Source organism: Muntiacus reevesi, chromosome 22, assembly GCF_963930625.1.
Source record: "Muntiacus reevesi chromosome 22, mMunRee1.1, whole genome shotgun sequence".
Taxonomy (NCBI): domain Eukaryota; kingdom Metazoa; phylum Chordata; class Mammalia; order Artiodactyla; family Cervidae; genus Muntiacus; species Muntiacus reevesi.
Window position 1 is genome coordinate 2,193,437 of NC_089270.1, and position 17,226 is coordinate 2,210,662.

Here is a 17,226-nt window from a genome sequence, read left to right on the forward strand (position 1 = left end):
GGGGAGATGTTGGACAGAGGGCTTGGGCCAGCTGGTGCCAGGAGTGAGCCTGGTGTACAGGGCAGCCCGGCTTCCTTGGAAGCGGTGGCCCTTGAGCTCTGGGTGGGTGGTGGGGGGTCCTGTGTGCTCCGCCCCCTGCCAGGAGGGTCACAGGGAGGCCGGGAGAGCAGTCGCTATGGGCAGGCCCTGGCACAGAGGCCGTGCCCCTGACACTGAGTCACAGGCCTGGGGCTGCCGCTGCCTCAGAGGAGCAAGTCTAGGTGGCGGGAGGAGCCTGGACTGCAGCCGCCCTCCTGAGACGCACCCATCCCGAGCCCGCGGCTGGGCCCACCCTGCTCACCAATCTCTGTCCTCCTGGCGGGTCCATCCGAGCGGGGCTGGACAGGAGCGGGCCGTGCCACGCGGTGTGTGTGGGCTCACAGGCCTCTTCATGCTCCAGACAGGTGCTCCAAGTGGGGGCCAGCGGCTGAGGAGCACACCCCCGCCTGTCCCCACCGCCTCAGATCCAAGGGCAGACCAGCCCCACTGGGGCTTCCTGGCTTCCTGGCCCCCGGGGGGCTGACTGGCAAGCGCGTGACAGGCCCAAGCGGAACGTCTGTTGAATGACTAAAGGACTGATGGTCTGGGAGGAGCATCTTTCCCGGGCTGCTCCGCTGGACCCTGGGAGCCCTGGAGAGGCCGCTTCCCTTGCAAATGCTCTCCACCCCTACCCTGTCACACTGCCGAGCAGGACGCGTGTGGCTGGGCAGCCCCCCTGGGAGGCGTGAGGCTGATCCGCCGTGGGGGCCCCTCCTGCCACCTCCGTCAGATTAGAGGACGCCGGACCCCTGCCGCTGGCTTAGACTTGCCCCAGGGGTCCCGGTGGCCATGGAGCAGCTGGGGAAGCAAGGTGCAGACCCCTGCAGCCACCCTCCGTCACTCGTAGGCCTCTGGCCCGTGGAAGGAGCCGTCTGCACCCTCCCCCGCAGGTGGGGAGGGGCGGTCAGGGGAGCGGGACCCTGTGCTCCTGGGCTGGAGCCCCCTCCTCCAGCCTGTCCACCGGGGGGTCGGGGCCGGAGCGTCTTCCCCTGCACCCCAGACATCGGAGGGTCCTTGGCCTCAGGATCACCGAGACCACCCCAGACACGCTGTGTCCCGCCTACACCTGGCCCAACCGGGGTCTGGAGTCGCGCCTGTGTCCCTGAGCCTGGCGCCTGTCCTGGGGTGAACCTGGGGAGCCCGTGTTGGGGCTGAGGCTGAGGGCCCGCCCAGTGCCCTGTGCCCTGCCCACACCCGCCTGGCTCCTGGGGACCTCACTCAGTCCCGCTGGGGCCCCACCTGGGACCAGCCAGGGCGACGACGGCAGTGACCACCGCCTGGGGTGGTGGGCAGGGAGGTGTGGCTGCCTACCCCAGTGTCTGGAAGCTTCCAAGGCAGTCCCAGGCAGCCTGGAGCTCCTGGGGGTGAAGGGGGAGCTTGGAGTCAGGGCCTGGCTGCTCTGAGCAGCGAGCAGGCTGGAGGAAGGGGCGTTCGGCCTGCGGTGTTGCTGGCGGAGCGGGAGAGCGTGGAGGGGGGCCCGGCAGGTGGACCATGGCAGGGCCAGGTCAGGAGGGCCCCGGGGGCCCCCTGCCCACCCTGGCTTGGGGGGCCACGGCCCTGAGAAGCCAGCAGTGCGGCCCGTGGGTGCAGACCCCGAGTGCCCGCGGAGGGCTTTGCTCCCAGGGTCCAGCCCGTCTGTGACAGCCTCACCCAGCACTCCGCGCTCCCGAGCCCAGCAGTGCGCGTCTCCCTGGAGCCCCCATCACGACCGCCTTCCCGACGCCCCTCGGCTGCAGATAGCACCCCACCACGGGGAGGAGAACAAGGGGCGGTGGGGGGCGGTGGGGAGCTGCCCCGCCTCTGAGCTCCTCCCAGAGGGGCCCAGCTGGGCGGGCAGCCCTAGGTGGGTGAGCTGTCCCGTCTCCTGGCTGCACTGGACCCGGGCCGGGAGCCCCGGGTGTCCGCTTGCCAGACGACGGGCCCCGCTGGTCCCAGCACACCAAGCCTCCCAGGCCCGGCACCTCCAGACCCGCCCCCAGCACTCAGGATCGCAGCTGCCCTCGCCCCTGCCCGCTCCCCGGAGACCGCTACCCTCCTCGACCTGGGACCCTCCTCGGGGTGCCTGCTGAGTGCTCCCAGGAGCACAGGCCGAGGGGCCGCAGGGCAGAGGCCATCGCCCCTGGGAGGCATGGGGCGGAGGCGGGGCTGGTGCGAGAACCCCTAGGCAGGGTCTGAGCGAGGAGGGCGGCCGGGGTCTCCCATCAGGGTGGACAGGCGGGTGACAGCCTTTCTCCTCTCCCCGTGACAGCAGGCGGGGCCCGTGGCAGCCGACGCCCCCCGGTCAGCGCAGTCGTGGACATGGACCGAGTTGCTGGCGCACCGCCGGGGCCGGCCAGCAGCGTCCCGGGGGTGCGGACGGCCCCCTGGAGGCCACGGGCCGGCGGGGCCCCAACGTCAGCCCGCCCCACCCCGAGCCCCGTCCCCGGAGGGCCCACCAAGCCCAAGGCCAGCCCGCACCACGCCACCTTCGTCTGAGGCTGCCGCCCGCCAGCCGACTCTGCGGACCCTGCACCCAGGCTGCCGGCCAGGACATGTGCGTGGAGAGTGGTGGTCTTCAGGGGGCAGCTGAGCCCCCCATCGGGGGCCTCAGACAGGCCAGGTCAGCCGCCCCCAAGGGCCTGGCCTCAGAGGCCCGCCAGGGCCAGCTCAGAGGTCTGGTGGTCCGGTCCCTGCTGCTTGGAGTCCAGCCTTCCCGCAATAAAGTGTCAGTGCGGACCCGACTGTCGGCCTCGTGCTGGGTCCGGGGGCAGAGGCCCTGTCCCCAGGGAACCGTGGCCCCCGTGGCCCCGGGCACGTCGCGGGGACGGCTGGGGAGAACCGGCTCAGGGGGCGAGGTCAGAGGCGGGCAGGGAGACAAGGCTGACCTCAGGGGGTGCGGGGCCCAGCGTGTGGGCGGCTGGCCGAGGTCCTGCGACGTCCAGGCCCCATCTTGTCTGCTCCATGCCGTCTGCCAGGGGCCCCGCAGGGTCGTCCTCTTGGGGCGGCCGCCAGTGGGGGCGGGGCCCGGCCCGGGGACCCCTCAGGCCACCCTGCCCCGAACCCCTGCCCCCGGCCTTGTGTAGACAAGTGGTCTGGCAGGGCCAGGCTGCAGTGACCATGTCAGGGAAGCCCTGCCTGCCCGAGAAGGCCTGGGAAAGGGCAGCAGCCTGTGCAAAGGCCCTGAGGCTGGGGCCTGGGGGGGAATGGGGTGGCAGCCAGGCTGCGGGCAGGGCGCGGGGTGGCGGGAGGCAGAGACAGTGCTGCGGACCCAGGCTCCTGGGCGGACGGAGCCCGTGCTGAGCGCCCTGCCCTAGGAGACGCGCTCCAGGTCTGCAGAAGGGCCCTAGGCCTCAGTGCACCCGGGGGCCGCGGGCTGTGCCTTGAGCTGGGCCCGAGAGTGCCTGCGTGGAAGAAGGCCCGGCGCCTACCGCCTGCCAAGCAGGGTGCCCCCGTTTCTGCGCTCCCTCTCCCTACACAGAGAGGGCAAACGGGGGCCCAGAGAGGGCAATTTGGGGGTGCACAGTGAGGCGGCTGTAGTGCCAGGCCAACCCTCTGAGCCAGCCCTTCCCTCCGCCCCGTGTCGGCAGTTGAGCTGACTCACGGGGATCGGGGTCTCCTGGCCTCTGTGACCCCCTCAAACTGCCGAAGCAGGTCCCCGAGCAGCTCTGCCCGCGGCTGCAGTCACAAACCACAGGCTGGCTGGGACGACGACTCCAGCTGTGTCTGGGGGGGCAACACCCTGTCCTCGTTCACGGGTCGGGGAGCGAAGTGCCCCCAGACCAGGGCAGGGCCCCAAGCTGGGTTCTCTGTGGGCCCGCGTGCCTGGCCAGGGGCTCGGGAGGGGGGAGGTGGGACGGCACGGGTGGTCCTGGGTGGTCCTGGTCCTGGGCTTCCGGAGGCTTGTGGGTCCAGGAGCTGTGGGGACGGGGTACTGGGGGCAGGCCTCCTCCCTGCTCCCCTCGCACGGGAGGCCCCACTCCAGGCTCTCCCTGGGAAGGGACAGACGGAAGTGCTGTGGAGGACGGTGGCGGAGGTCCCCGTCCGGGGCCTTGTCCTCAACTCTCAGCCCAGCGCGCACACGCTCCTCTGCGCCGGGCCTCCTGGCGGCCATGGGGCCGCACCAACGGGCCCAGCACGGACAGCTGCTCTGGTTGGTACAGCTCATAAGTACACAGTGGCCAGCCCTCTGGCTGGGTGGGGACCGGAAGCTGGGATTGGGGGGCCCAGGCCCCTTCCTTCCACGTCATCCTGGAAGACTTCCTGGAGGAGGCGTCTGTGCCGAGCCTGGAGGACGCGGTCAGGTCCAGGAACAGCACGGCAGAGGCGAGAGGGGACCGCTGGCCCAGGCAGGGTGAGCCAGGCGGCAGATACTGCAGATGTGCGGGCCTCCCGGCGCGGGAAGCAGCCAGGGTTAATCATTTGCAGGCGGCCTTGACCGTCACCCTGCTCCCGCTTCCCGCCGCTCCTCACGCCAGCCCAGGAGGAGCCATGGGGCGCTGGGCCCGGGTCGCCAGCCCCTGCCCCTCGCCCGGGCCAGCCCTGCTGCTGCTGCTGCTGCTGCTGCTGCCTTGCGGGGCGCAGCCCCAGGCTGCCAGGGTGAGCGCTGATCCCAGCACTGTGACCACAGGCTACCCTGGGCCCATTCCGGGTCCTGGGGCGAAGCCAGGGCAGGGTGTGGACGGGGTGAGGGGCCCAACGTGGGACAGCGGACCTTCAGGGCCGAGATGGGCAGGCCTGGGGGACAGAACACTGGGTCTCCAACTTGCTGGTTCCCGGCCTGGGAGCGCGGGGGCTGGTCCCTACCCTCTGGGCCTCTGTTGGGTCCACGTGTCTGAGGGTGCGGGGGCTCCGAAGGCCACACAGCTGCTCTCGTCTGACCACAGCCCCAGGATTCAAGCCTGGATGGCAGCGGTGCTGGTGTCCCGGCTCCTTGGCCTGGGCGGGCGGGGAGGGACAGTGTTCAGCTGCAGCCGGTATCCCCTGGTCCCCACTCTGAGGCCTCAGGACGCCGACATGCAAACGGAGGCAGGTCCTCGTGTGAGGGGCCCGCCCCACACACCCCATCACAGCCCTCTCGGTCCTTCCCAGAGCCGAAGGGAGCCCCCAGGACACAACGCCACAGTGACTCCTGTGACCCCTGTAACCTTGGCAACCCCCAGCACTGCAGCCGCGGAAACACCCCAGGCAGAGGGGCCCCCTGGTGGCGGGCTCACCCCCCTGCCCAGGGGAGCCCCCTCCAACAGCCCTGGGGGCACAGGTGCGTTAGGAGAGCTTCTTGGAGGAGGCGGCGGGTGACCGCCAGACAGTGGTCTGGGAGGACCGCCGCAGTGCTGGGGGGTGGAGTGGGGAGGGTGATGGGGGTCAGAAGGCATCTGGCGCGGGAGCCCTTGACTGCTATTCCCCCCCCCACCCTGACAGTGCTCACCGAGGCCGGGCAGCCCTGCAGGTTCCCCTTCCGCTATGGCGGCCGCATGCTGCATTCCTGCACCGCAGAGGGAAGCGCCCACAGGAAGTGGTGGGTCCCTGCGCCCCCGTGTCCACCCTGGAGGCCCTCCCGCCCTCTGCCCTCCACCCTCCCGACTCCGGCCTGAGCCCGGCACGCAGCAGGTGGAGTGGACGAGCGGGAGAGTGCTCCAGGGTGCCCTGCGGGGAGTCGGGTCGCACCGAGCCGGTCTGTGGGCGCCCCCCCATCAGCGCACACCTCACCCCCAGGTGTGCCACGACCCACAACTACGACCGGGACCGGGCCTGGGGCTACTGTGTGCAGGACCCCGCTCCCCAGGGGCGCCCAGGTGGGTGCCCGGGCGTCTGGAGCTGGGGTGGGGATCTCCTGGGGGTGTCAGAGCTGAGGTGCGGTGGGGGGTCCTGTCCTGTCTGCGGCTCATCCCACTGCAGGCCTGGGGGCTGGAGGAGTGGGGAGTGGGGAACACCCGCCCACCCACAAGGCAGGGTCCTGCCCTCTCTGGGGGCCACAGAGCTGCTCTGGCTATTGCTGGGGCCACGCCGCCCCCTGCTGGTCAGGCTCGGCCCCACAGGGCTCGAGGGGTCCCCGCACAGGGCCGCAGACCGAGAGATGTGCTCCCGGGGCCAGGGCGCTCCAGGGGCCTGTGCTGCCTGCGGCGGGTCTGGCTTTCAAGGTGTTGGATGTGGAGTCAGAGGCCCACCTGCCTGGGGTCTGAGAGCTGGGCAGGGGTGGGGAGGGCGGAGGCCTGCAGGGCACACAGGCCCCGAGGAGCCTTAGAAGGGGCATCTTGAAGGCGGCAGGCCCTTGGCAAGCGGGCAGCGTCACGGTGCGGGTCGGGGGCCCGAAGCCTGCGGGGCTCTCAGACGCCCCCCTCCCTCCCACGTGTGCCCAGCCCCCCGGGACCCCTGTGCCTCTGGCCCCTGCCTCCACGGGGGCTCGTGCTCCAGCACGCAGGACCCCGAGTCGTACCACTGCACCTGCCCCGCGGCCTTCACCGGCCAGGACTGCGGCACAGGTGAGCGGGGCAGCGGGGCGGTGGGGCGCCGGCCACGGGCGGGGAGCCGCGGCTCACCGTGCCCTCCCAAACCCCCCAGAGAAGTGCTTTGATGAGAGCCGCTACGAGTATCTGGAGCCAGGCGATCGCTGGGCCCGCGTGCACCAGGGCCGCGTGGAGCAGTGCGAGTGCGTGGGGGGCCAGGCCCGCTGCGAAGGGACCCGCCACACAGGTACTCAAGCGCGCGGCCCGGCGGGGCGGGCCACTCACTGAGCCTGCCCTCAGTGAAAGGGACCTCCCAGGGCCACCCAGAGAGGGGCACCGGGGCGGGAACCAGGCCCTGACACCCGCCCCCTTGCCCCCGCTTTGGGGCCGAGGCCTAGCTCCCGAGTGCTCCCCCGCAGCTTGCCTGAGCAGCCCCTGCCTGAACGGGGGTTCCTGCCACCTGATCGTGGCCACCGGCACCACCGTCTGCGCCTGCCCCCCAGACTACGCCGGGCGGCTCTGCAACATCGGTGAGTTGCCCGGCCTTGGAGCAGGGTGGGCCTCGCGGCCCGCGGCCCAGGCTCACTGCACTCCTGCCGCCCACAGTGCCCGCCCAGCGCTGCTTCGTGGGGACGGGCACGGAGTATCGAGGCGTGGCCAGCACGGCGGCCTCGGGCCTCAGCTGCCTGGCCTGGAACTCCGACCTGCTCTACCAGGAGCTGCACGTGGACTCCGTGGGTGCTGCGGCCCTCCTGGGCCTGGGCCCCCACGCCTACTGCCGGTCAGCACTGTCCCCACAGCCCTGACCCCTCTGCTCGGGAGGCCGCCCAGGGAGCAGAGCCTGGGGCTGGAGCTCAGAACCTTCTGCAGGAGCAGAAGCTGCTGGGCGGGTCAGGAACCCCCCAGCAGGCGTCCCCATCTCCTCCCCTTGCCTCTGAGGGGCCATGACCCCCACCCACCCGCTTGTCCCCATCCACCAGGAATCCAGACAAGGACGAGAGGCCCTGGTGCTACGTGGTGAAGGACAGCGCCCTCTCCTGGGAGTACTGCCGCTTGGCGGCCTGTGGTGGGCGCAGCAGCCGGAGGTGGTCTCGGGAGGAGCAGGGTGGGCACCAGGCTGGCCCCACCCCCACTGGGGTCTCCCGACTCCACCCCCATGCCCAGCCGCCTCTCCCCGGGCGACCATGGGCCCATCTGAGAGATGGGGAGACTGAGGCTCACCACAGCGGGGCTGGTCCAAGGCCATGCAGTGGGTCGGCACCAGAGGTCAGGGGGCCCACACATTCTGCACTATGCCTGGAGAGTCCCCACGGACACGGATAGCTGGGTGTCCCTGGGGTTAGCCCCTGGGGGTAGGTGGCTCCAAGAAGCCAGCCTGCCCTCTGGCCCCGTTGTCCCAGGGCTCTTTGACCCATCCCAGGTTGGCTCTGGGGTCCCAGGCTGCTGGAAGGGATAGGAATCCCTACCAGGCATGCTGGGCCACCCTGGCTCCCGCAAAGCCTGTGATCAGGTGCAGTTCTCCCCATCCTGCAGATGAGGAAAACTGAGGCTCAGAATAAGTCCTGTGCCCTGCCCCGAGAAGCAGAGCTGGGCCTGAGCTGGGGTCCTCTTTCAGAGGAGCTGCCTAGGCTGGGGCTGGAGGCCGGTGAACCACTGGGGGCCTAGAGAATCCTGGACACAGCCAGGACCTGCGGCGCGATCCAGTGGTTTGTGTCCCCAGAATCCCTTGCCAGGATTCAGCCCCCGCCCACCGAGGCCCTGCTGACCCTGCCTGGGCCCGCGGCCGCTGGGCCAGCTGGACGCCAGACCTGCGGCAAGAGGCACAAGAAGAGGACCTTCCTGCGGCCGCGCATTATTGGCGGCTCCTCCTCGCTGCCCGGCTCCCATCCCTGGCTGGCCGCCATCTACATCGGGAACAACTTCTGTGCAGGGAGCCTCGTCCACACCTGCTGGGTGGTGTCTGCCGCCCACTGCTTCTCCAGCAGGTGAGCGGCCCTGGGCCCCGGTGTCCACGACCCATCCCTGTGACCCCCTCCAACCACCCGCCTCTCCGCCCGCCCGCCCGGCCCCACACGCGGCGTCCCGGCTCCGCCGCCAGCAATCCGCGCTCACTCCCGCCGCTCCAGAGCATCACTCGCGCGTTCCCACCTTACCCGTGTAAGGCCCGTCCTTCGGTCCCTCCGCTCCCCGTCGCCCCTCTGACTCAGGTGGGGCTCCGCGCTCAGCTCGGTGCTGGGCCCGGAGACTGCGAGAGCCGCCGCGCTCCTGCCCCGTGGCGCCGTCCCTAGTCTGTCCGGGTGGACGGTCCTCTCTTGGGAGCTCCCGGGTCCGGAGCCTGGGGCTCAGCGGGGTGGGGCGGGGCGATGGCGGGGCGATGGCGGGGCGGGGCGGGGCGGCGCGCCTGCGCGGCAGGGCGGTGGGCGTGGCGTGGCGGGGCGTGGCGTGGCGGGGCGGGGCGTGGCGGGGCGGGGCGGGACGTGATGGGGCGTGGCGGGGCGTGGTGGGGCGAGGCGGGGCGTGGCGGGGCGTGTGGGGCGAGGCGGGGCGTGGCGGCGCGCGGCGTAGCAGGCGGTGGGCGTGACCTGCCATGAGGCCCCGCCCCTTCCGGCCCCGCCTCTGCCCTGAAGGAGCAGGTGGCCCCCGGGGAGCCTGAGGTCCTGCCCACTCGGGGGCCTCCTCTGGGTGGGCGAGGACGGCCGGGGCTGGCGTCCAGGGTCGGGGTCAGGGGTGAGAGGCCCACGACCACACCCCAGGGGTAGGGGCAGCGAGCTCAGAGCCGGGAAAGGCCTGCCTATCCCCTGCTCCTAAATTCTCTGCCTTGGGGGGAAGGGGCTGTCCTCGGGAGGGGGGGTCCAGTGTCATCCCAGGGGTCAGGGGCTTGGGGCAGGCTGGGGTCTGGCTGCGTGAGAGTCCGAAATGAGCACTCCTCCCCCAGCAGTCACCCTGAGGACTACACCGCGGGGGTGGGGAAAGTGGGCACCAGCCCTGTGCTGACTGCCTGTGGCCTGGGCCCCCCCTTCCCCGCTGGACCTGTGAAACGTCCCTTGGATCCTCCTCGGTACGCAGTGGGCTGGAGGTGGTTAACAGGCTGGAGAAGAGGAGCTGGCCTGCTCTCACATCAGGGGATGGGCCCAGCTGGGTGGAGGTACCCACCCTCTGCGGGTGGGGCCCCAGAGCAGTGGTCCCAGGCCTGGGCCAAGCAGGTGGCTGGAGCAGGGCGTTCATGGGCAGGTGTGATGGAGGAGTGCTCAGGCTCCTAGACCCCCGGGTGACTTAACAGGAAGGCCTGCTTCCAGGCCAGGAGCACCGGGCAGAACCGTGCCCCAACCTGGACCTGCACCAGCTTGGGCCCCATTCAGCAGCAAGCCCACCTGGACCCACGAGAGGCCCCCGGCTCGCGCGGGCCCTGGTCTCAGAGGTGGTGCTGCCAGGACCGTGGGTGTGGCCGTAGCCCGCCAAGCCCCACCACACTACAGCCCGCTGCACCCCTGCTCAGGTCTCTCCCAGGGTGTGGGGGCAGGGCCCTGTGCAGTGTCACCCCCCGCGCTGGGTCGTCTCCTGGATGCTCTGTGCCCGTGGGGAGGGGCAAGCCGACCTCAGGGGCCTGAGGGTCATGCCGCCACCAGCCCCTGCCGCACAGCCCCCCCAGGGAAAGCGTCTCCGTGGTCTTGGGCCAGCACTTCTTCAACCGCACGACGGACGTGACACAGACGTTTGGCATAGAGAAGTACATCCCGTACCCACTGTACTCCGTGTTCAACCCCAGTGACCACGACCTCGGTGAGGCTCCGACCAGGGCTGTGTGCTGGGAGCAGGCGCCAGGCAGGCCTGGGGGAGTCCTCAGGCTGTCCCGGGAGGGATGGGAGAGATGGGGGCGGGGGGAGGGAGGAGGTGAGGAGGAGGGGGAAGGTTGCCTGCAGTTCCCTCCTGGGCCTCCCAGGACACAGCCCTCTGGCCCAGCGGGCTGCACCCCATGTGACTCCGTGGCCACCTTCGGCTGTCACGGGCTCCCGCGCGGCAGGCTGACCTCCGACCTCTCTCCCGCCCAGTCCTGATCCGGCTGGAGAAGAAAGGGGAGCGCTGCGCTGTCCGCTCCCAGTTTGTCCAGCCCATCTGCCTGCCCGAGCCCGGCAGCCCCTTCCCCGCGGGACACAAGTGCCAGATAGCGGGCTGGGGCCACCAGGACGAGAGTGAGTGCGGGCCGGGGGCCAGGGTTGTGCCCCCGGGAGCGGTGGCCCGACCCAGCCTGAGCGCCCCCCCACCCCGTGTTGGCCCGCAGACGTGAGCGGCTACTCCCCCTCGCTGCGGGAGGCGCTGGTCCCCTTGGTCGCGGACCACAAGTGCAGCAGCCCCGAGGTGTATGGGGCCGACATCAGCCCCAACATGCTGTGTGCCGGCTACTTCGACTGCAGGTCGGATGCCTGCCAGGTTAGTCTGGACAGCCCGCCGCCCCGGAGCTCAGAGCCAAAAGCGGCCAGACCCTCAGGGCCAGCCAGGAGGTGGGGCGGGAGGCCCACCTCCCAGTCGCTGGCTGCCCCCAGGATGGGTGCTCACCCGTGCCGGGTCCCAAAGCCTGGGCACATCGAACCAAGGGCAGGAATGTCCACATGACACCAAAGGCCAAAGCCCATCTCACCCCGCGTTCTTCCGAGTGGGCTTGATCGGTCTGCCGATCCCAGTAGCTCAGTTACCAAGGCCTGGTTGGGGGGCTGCGCCTCAGGGCTGAGATGGAGAAGCTGCTTTACTCCCCAGTTCATGGGCGGGGAGACATGCCCAGAAGGGTCTGCTCGCTCTTCCTGGGTTACCCATCCGAGAAGTGGCAAAGGGTGTGGTGGCTTGCCCCTGGACCACGAGGTCCTGCACGTGCCTTGTGGAAGGTCAAGGATGGCTTCACGGAGGAGGGGGCGCTTGCACCTGTCCTGAGGGGTGAATAGGAGTTTTCCAGGTGGTGAAGAGGGCGTTTCCAGCAGGGTGCCAGCTGGTGGGTGGGTGGGGAGCCAGACTGAGGCGGTCTGCTCGCTGTGGAGGTGGAGGGAGGCAGGGCAGGGCCTGCGGAACGGCGGTCCAGGAGCCAGAGGCCTCGCTTCCTCTGGGGCTGGGGGAGCGCGAGCAGGACTGCTCCCTCTCTTGGGATGCCTGTGTCGTCCGCTCCCCCCAGGCTGCTGGGGGTCTACCTTGACAATCTGCACCCCAGAGCAGCTCTGGACCCCTGCGGCGGCACTTTCAGGGTTGGGGTGCGGGAGGCTGGGGTGAGGGGTGGTGGGCGGTTTCCAGGCGGGTCTCAGGCCCTGATGGGTCGCTCTGCACAGGGAGACTCCGGTGGGCCGCTGGCCTGCGAGAAGAACGGCGTGGCCTACCTGTACGGCATCATCAGCTGGGGCGACGGCTGCGGGAGGCTCAACAAGCCCGGCGTCTACACCCGCGTGGCCAACTATGTGGACTGGATCAACGACCGGATTCGCCCCCCCAAGCGACCCGCGAGTCCCGCCTGAGCCCCACCTCCACCCCCCGACATTCCCTCCTTGCTGCCAATAAAGATGCTTCCAAGACTCCGGGTCTACACTGCAGTTCCCCCTGCCCAAGCCCCCCAGCCCTGCCTTCCCTCCGAGGCCATGACCCTCCCCCAGCTTTGTGGGTGACGTGCCCTCAGGGCTGGGGGCCCCCCAAGCCAGCACCCCAGCTGCCCTTCCTCAGCGGAGAAGGGAGCCTGCAACCCCATCAGGAGGGGTCTGGCCCCACGGCCTGGAGACTCAGGTCAAGAGATGCAGGATGGGACCTTCTCCCCAGCCAGGCTGCTCTCAGAGCCTCCTCTGCCCCGCCCTGACCCCCAAACTGCTCCGGCCACCCTGGCCTCCCTGTGTTCGTGAAACTGACCAGGCTCCTTGCTCACCCTGCTCCCACTGCTGCCTAGGACGTTCTGTCCCCTGCTGCCCCTTCTCCTCCACTCACCCTTTCGACGTCCCTAGAGGCCTGGCGGTCAGTCCTTTCCAGTCCCTCCCCATCGTCTCGCACACAGGTAGGCACAGACCCCTTGCCTCTTGGCCCCGTTCGGACCTGACCAACGGGGCTGGAGAGCTTTGCTTCCCTCCCGTAGCAGGAAGTCCAGCCACAGCCCCTTTAATCAGGAGAGGAAGGGTTTCCCCAGGGACCCCTTCTCCAGCAGATTTTGCGTTTCGCTCTCATCTGCCCGAATAGGGTCACGTGGCCACAGGCAGCTGCTGGGGAGGCTGGGAGGGCAGGGAACAGAATTGTCAGGACAGGACGGGACACATTGCCAGGAAGGCACCCGGCCCCCCGGCAAAGCCAGAGGAAGACAGGTGGCCTCCGTGGGTGCCTGCTGCCCCAGCCCTGGGTGGGGCTCGGAGCCTGCGGTGGACCGGGGATCGCTGTGTTGGCCTCAGCCAGGGCGGCAGAGGCTGGTGCTGGTCACCCCTGTCCCGTGGAAGGCACAGCAGCTCCCACCGGTTGACCTGGGGCCTCTGACTGCCCGTCCTCGGCCTCCAGGAGCCATGTAGCTTCAGGTTCCCCACACCGTTGCCTGCTGTGAGCGCTCCCCGACCCCGTTCTCTCTGTGGATGTGGAGTGTGGATCTGTTAGAGAGGTGACATGCGTCTACAGGTGGTCTGATGTCAAGCCAACCTTGCATTCCTGGAGCGAGCGGTGCTGAGTCAGGGAGGGAGTCCTCTCCACCTCACGCTGTGCCCCGTCTGCTGACCCTGACAGGCTGCATCTATGGGCGCCCATGCTCTCGGGTAGGGGGAGCCCAGCAGGAGGTCAGGAGAGGGGAGCGTGAGATTGGGGTGCTGATTTCCCTGGCTCCTCCTTCTGGGGTGACCTCAGTGTTACAGGTTGGATTGTGTCCTCCCCAAGTTCATAGACTGGAGTCCGAACCCCCAGGACCTCAGAATGTGACCTGATTTGGAAAGAAGGTCTTCAGAGAGGAGGTCACGTTAACATGAGATCGTTGCAATGGGCCCTGATCCAATATGACCGGGTTCCCGTAAGAAGGGAAATCGTGCTCGCAGAGACACCTGCTGGAGGAAGGTGATGTGAAGAGACGCAGGGGGAGACGGCCACCCACAGGCGAGGCCGGAGGCCCGAGCGGGTCATTACAACGGCAGGAAGGACGCAGCCGTGCCGACATCCTCACCTTGGACTTCAGGCCTCCAGGACGGTGATTTGTTCTGGTATCCCAGCAAAGCGTACACCCGGATCCCTTACCTGAAGGTCACACTCCTCCCAAGGTGTCGATCACGCCCCTTTGTGGTTCAGGGACCCCCCTACCCCCAGGTCTTGAAGCAGTTCCACGTCTCTCTAACCAGCCCAGGCTACACAATCACAGTGGGCTTCCCTGGTGGCTCAGACGTAAAGAATCTGCCTGCAATGCAGGAGACGAGGGTTTGATCCCTGGGTCAGGAAGATCCCCTAGAGAAGGGAAAGGCAACCCACGCCAGTATTCCTGCCTGGAGAAGTCCATGGACAGAGGAGCCTGGTGGGCTGCAGTCCATGGGATTGCAAAGAGTCGGAAATAATCAAGCAACTTGCACACACACACACACATACAGTCACCACCGCTGGTGGTTCCCTCCAAGACCACACCTTTGTAAATAGACCCTCTCTGAATTGTCCTAACATGTCAGCAGCTGGGCCCCTGGCCGACACACGCTGACGTTTTAGCAGCTTTTTCGGAATTTGCTTTTGTTTAGGGTTTTGCATTTATGTTCCCGAGGGAGGTTGGCCTGTGATTTTCCTTTCTTCCATTGTTTGAATGACCGTCTGCAGGGCTACCCTCAGACCTCATGGACTAAGAGAATCTGCCCCTTCTTTCCCTGTCCACTGGGGGGCTGTAGAAAGCTGGTCGTCTGTTCATTCAGAGGTTGGTAGAATCTCCTATAAGATTCCCTGGACCCAGGGTTTTCTTTCTTTTTTATTTATAGGCTGTGCTGGGTCTTTGTTGCTTCGAGGGCTCTTTTCTAGTTGTGGTCCCCGGGCTCTAGAGCACAGGCTCAGTAGTCGTGGTTCTCGGGCTTCGTGGCTCTATGGCGTGTGGGATCTCCCCGGATCAGGGTTCGAACCCATGTCTCCTGCGTTGGCAGGCGAGTCTTAACGACTCAGCCACCAGGGAAGCCCCCAGTGTCTTATTTACGGGATGATATTTAACTACTGAGTCATTTTTTAATAGTTTGGGACTTGTTGAGAATTCTGTTTCTTCTTGAGCTAGTTTAGGAAGCTCCACTTTGGTGAATTTATCTGTCTACATTTCCACATTTATTGCCACAACATCGTTCATGCTGTTCTCTCGGCGTTTCATCTCACGTGTATTGTTAGCTATTTCCTGTCAGCACTTGGAAGGTATTCCACTGGCTTCTGTTCCTACTGTTGAGAAATCTGCTTTAAATGGAATCGTGGGGATGTCCCTGGCAGTCCAGTGGTTAGGACTTTGCATTTCTGATAGGTTCCATCCCTAGTTGCGAAAGTAAGATCATGCAAGCCATGTGGCCAGAAAAAAAAATCGGACTGTGAATTGTGTCTTTTGACATCGCTTTTCCCTGTGATGCCTGGCATTTGTCTCTGGTGTGCTGTGATCTCACACGGGACGCGCTGGGGGGCCTCGCTCTGTCTGGTCGTGCCTGCTGTGTGCCGACCCCTGCTCAGCTTGGACATTTGCTGGTGCCCTTGGCCATGGCAACTCGGGGTCCAAGTTCCTTCTCTGCAGAGCTTCCCGTGTCCCCCCAGGCTTGGAGTCTCTGCCACAGACACTGTATCAGAATGCCGCTCAGTGTCACAGCTCAGTCACTCAGTCGTGTCCAACTCTTTGCAACCCCATGGACTGCAGCACGCCAGGCCTCCCTGTCCATCACCAACTCCCGGAGTTTACTCAAACTCATGTCCACTGAGTCAGTGATGCCATCCAACCATCTCATCCTCTGTCGTCCCCTTCTCCTCCTGCCTTCAATCTTTCCCAGCATCAGGATCTTTTCTAATGAGTCAGTTCTTCACATCAGGTGGCCAAAGTATTGGAGTTTCAGCTTCAGCATCAGTCCTTCCAATGAGTATTCAGGACTGATTTCCTTTAGGATGAATGGGTTGAATCTCCTTGCAGTCCAAGGGACTCTCAAGAGTGTCGCAAATGACACCCAAACTACTTAGCTCATGATGCTGGGCCTGTTGGTCCCTGGCTTTGCTCATGGGGTGGTTTTCGTGGCCCAAGTTGTACATGGGTCATCGGTGGGTCTTAGACAGTTCTGCCTTTGAGGGCCAACAGGCTTTTGGCTGGGGCGGTAGGGTGACTGGGACACACATCTTTTTGTCATCTGGCAGGCTGGCTTGGGCCCGTTCCCATGGTGGAGGCTGGGCTCCAAAGAAACAGTGGATGTGAGTGTCTGCACTGCATTTCACTCGTCAAAGCCGGGGTAGACAGACACGCTCCAGCTCTCAGTGGGAGGAGGTCACGTCAAGGGGTGTGGGTGCAGGCCAGAGACACTGCAGTGTCTTTTAATCTTACATGCTTTCTGTACCCGTCTGCTGGGACTGCTGTAACAGAAGGCCACAGAAGGGACAGCTCACACCATAGACATTTATTTTCTCGTGATTCTGGAGGTGAAGCTCAAAATCAAGATCCAGTGAGGTGGGTTTCTGGGGAGACTCTCCTCTGGGCCTTCCTGCTGTGGCCTCACATGGCCGTGCCTGTGCACGACCTGAGACGTATAGAAAGAGAGAGAGAGAGAACTTCTCCTCCTCCTCAAAAGGCCGCAGTCCTGTGGGATCAGGGCCCCACCCTTATGACCTCATTTGACCTTTGCTGCCTCCTTAGAGATCCCATCTCCACACACCAGTCACCTTGGGGTTAGGGCCTCACCAGGTGGATTAGCAGGCGTACAGGTGGGTCCGTAACGCCCTATCTCACCACACGATGAATGAGTGTAGGAGACTGCAGGGCTGGGAGGTGGCCGTCATCACTCCCGCCCACAATCCACTGGCCACAACTCCTTCCTGTGGCTCCACCTATCTGCAGGGAGCTGGGACCTGCAGAGGGGCAACTCAGAGAGTCACTCGGGTGGAGTCAGGCGGAGTTATGGCCATGATCAGCTGGTATGTGTCTTTCTCCAGCCTCACTGAGCACCCGGAGACACAAGACAAGGCAGCTTGTCCCTGGTCCCAGCATTCTCTTGCGTTTGTAAAACTCAGGGTCACTTTGAAAGACGCTCACACACATCCGCTCATTCAGGTGTGTGCTCAGTCGCATCTGACTCTTTGCGACCCCATGGACTGTAGCCCGCCAGGCTCCTCTGTCCATGGGATTCTCCAGGGAAGAATACTGGAGTGGGGTTGCCATTCCCTTCTCCAGGAGATCTTCCCCACCCAGGGACCGAACCCAGGCCTCCTGCACTGCAGGCAGATTCTTGACCGTCTGAGCCACCAGGGAAGCCCTGTCATTTAGGAGCTCATCATAATAACATCGGCTGGAAGAGGAGACGGGCCAGAGAAGTCGTAGAACGGTTAAAGTTCATGTGGGTGTCGAGTGTCAGGTGCGGCGTCAGATGGCAGGTCCCTGCAGAGCCACTGATGGGGTGGCCGTGCCCTGTGGCCCTGGGGTCTGGCGGTGTTCTCGGCGGTGACGTCCAGCAGCAGCCCCCGCGGCTGTGTGATCGGCGGCTCTGACCCGTGGTGGTGGTGGGCTTCTCAGAAGGCAGCGGCCGTGGCCCGTGGCGGTGCAGTCCGGCCG

The 17,226-nt window shown here is 66.4% G+C and overlaps 2 protein-coding genes and 1 long non-coding RNA gene across 4 annotated transcripts in view; 2 read left to right on the forward strand and 1 right to left on the reverse strand.

Moving 5' to 3' along the window:
• RGS12 (regulator of G protein signaling 12) overlaps positions 1-3,576 on the forward strand; it is a 121,474-nt gene extending 117,898 nt beyond the window's left edge. Inside the window, exon 18 of one of the 2 annotated variants that reach the window (XM_065914533.1) lies at positions 2,327-3,576. In XM_065914533.1, coding sequence (XP_065770605.1) covers positions 2,327-2,553 — 227 coding nt within the window. In that variant the 3' untranslated portion in view covers positions 2,554-3,576. The remainder of the gene's footprint in view (positions 1-2,326) is intronic. The other variant, XM_065914534.1, reaches the window with a different exon arrangement.
• A 64-nt stretch (positions 3,577-3,640) lies between these two features.
• On the forward strand, positions 3,641-12,027 carry HGFAC (HGF activator). Its single transcript, XM_065914580.1, has 14 exons — positions 3,641-4,653; positions 5,146-5,314; positions 5,476-5,572; positions 5,770-5,849; positions 6,414-6,536; positions 6,616-6,747; positions 6,920-7,030; positions 7,107-7,281; positions 7,481-7,566; positions 8,221-8,485; positions 10,141-10,280; positions 10,550-10,690; positions 10,780-10,928; positions 11,810-12,027. Exons 1-14 carry the CDS (start codon positions 4,546-4,548, stop codon positions 11,990-11,992), a joined length of 1,959 nt encoding a protein of 652 aa, XP_065770652.1. The 5' UTR covers positions 3,641-4,545; the 3' UTR covers positions 11,993-12,027.
• LOC136152972 (uncharacterized) lies at positions 4,867-8,828 on the reverse strand. Its single transcript, XR_010660304.1, has 3 exons — positions 8,654-8,828; positions 5,483-5,539; positions 4,867-4,992 (listed from the first exon to the last, which is right to left on the reverse strand). It is a non-coding gene; the product is annotated as an uncharacterized lncRNA (long non-coding RNA).
• Positions 12,028-17,226: the final 5,199 nt, after the last annotated feature.

Bases quoted from the DNA above. Each gene is read 5' to 3' on its own strand.
- HGFAC (XM_065914580.1), top strand. From the start codon at position 4,546: ATGGGGCGCTGGGCCCGGGTCGCCAGCCCCTGCCCCTCGCCCGGGCCA. The intron at 6,748-6,919 runs GTACTCAAGCGC...GCTCCCCCGCAG, and splicing joins CGAAGGGACCCGCCACACAG to CTTGCCTGAGCAGCCCCTGC. The intron at 7,282-7,480 runs GTCAGCACTGTC...CCCATCCACCAG, and splicing joins GGCCCCCACGCCTACTGCCG to GAATCCAGACAAGGACGAGA.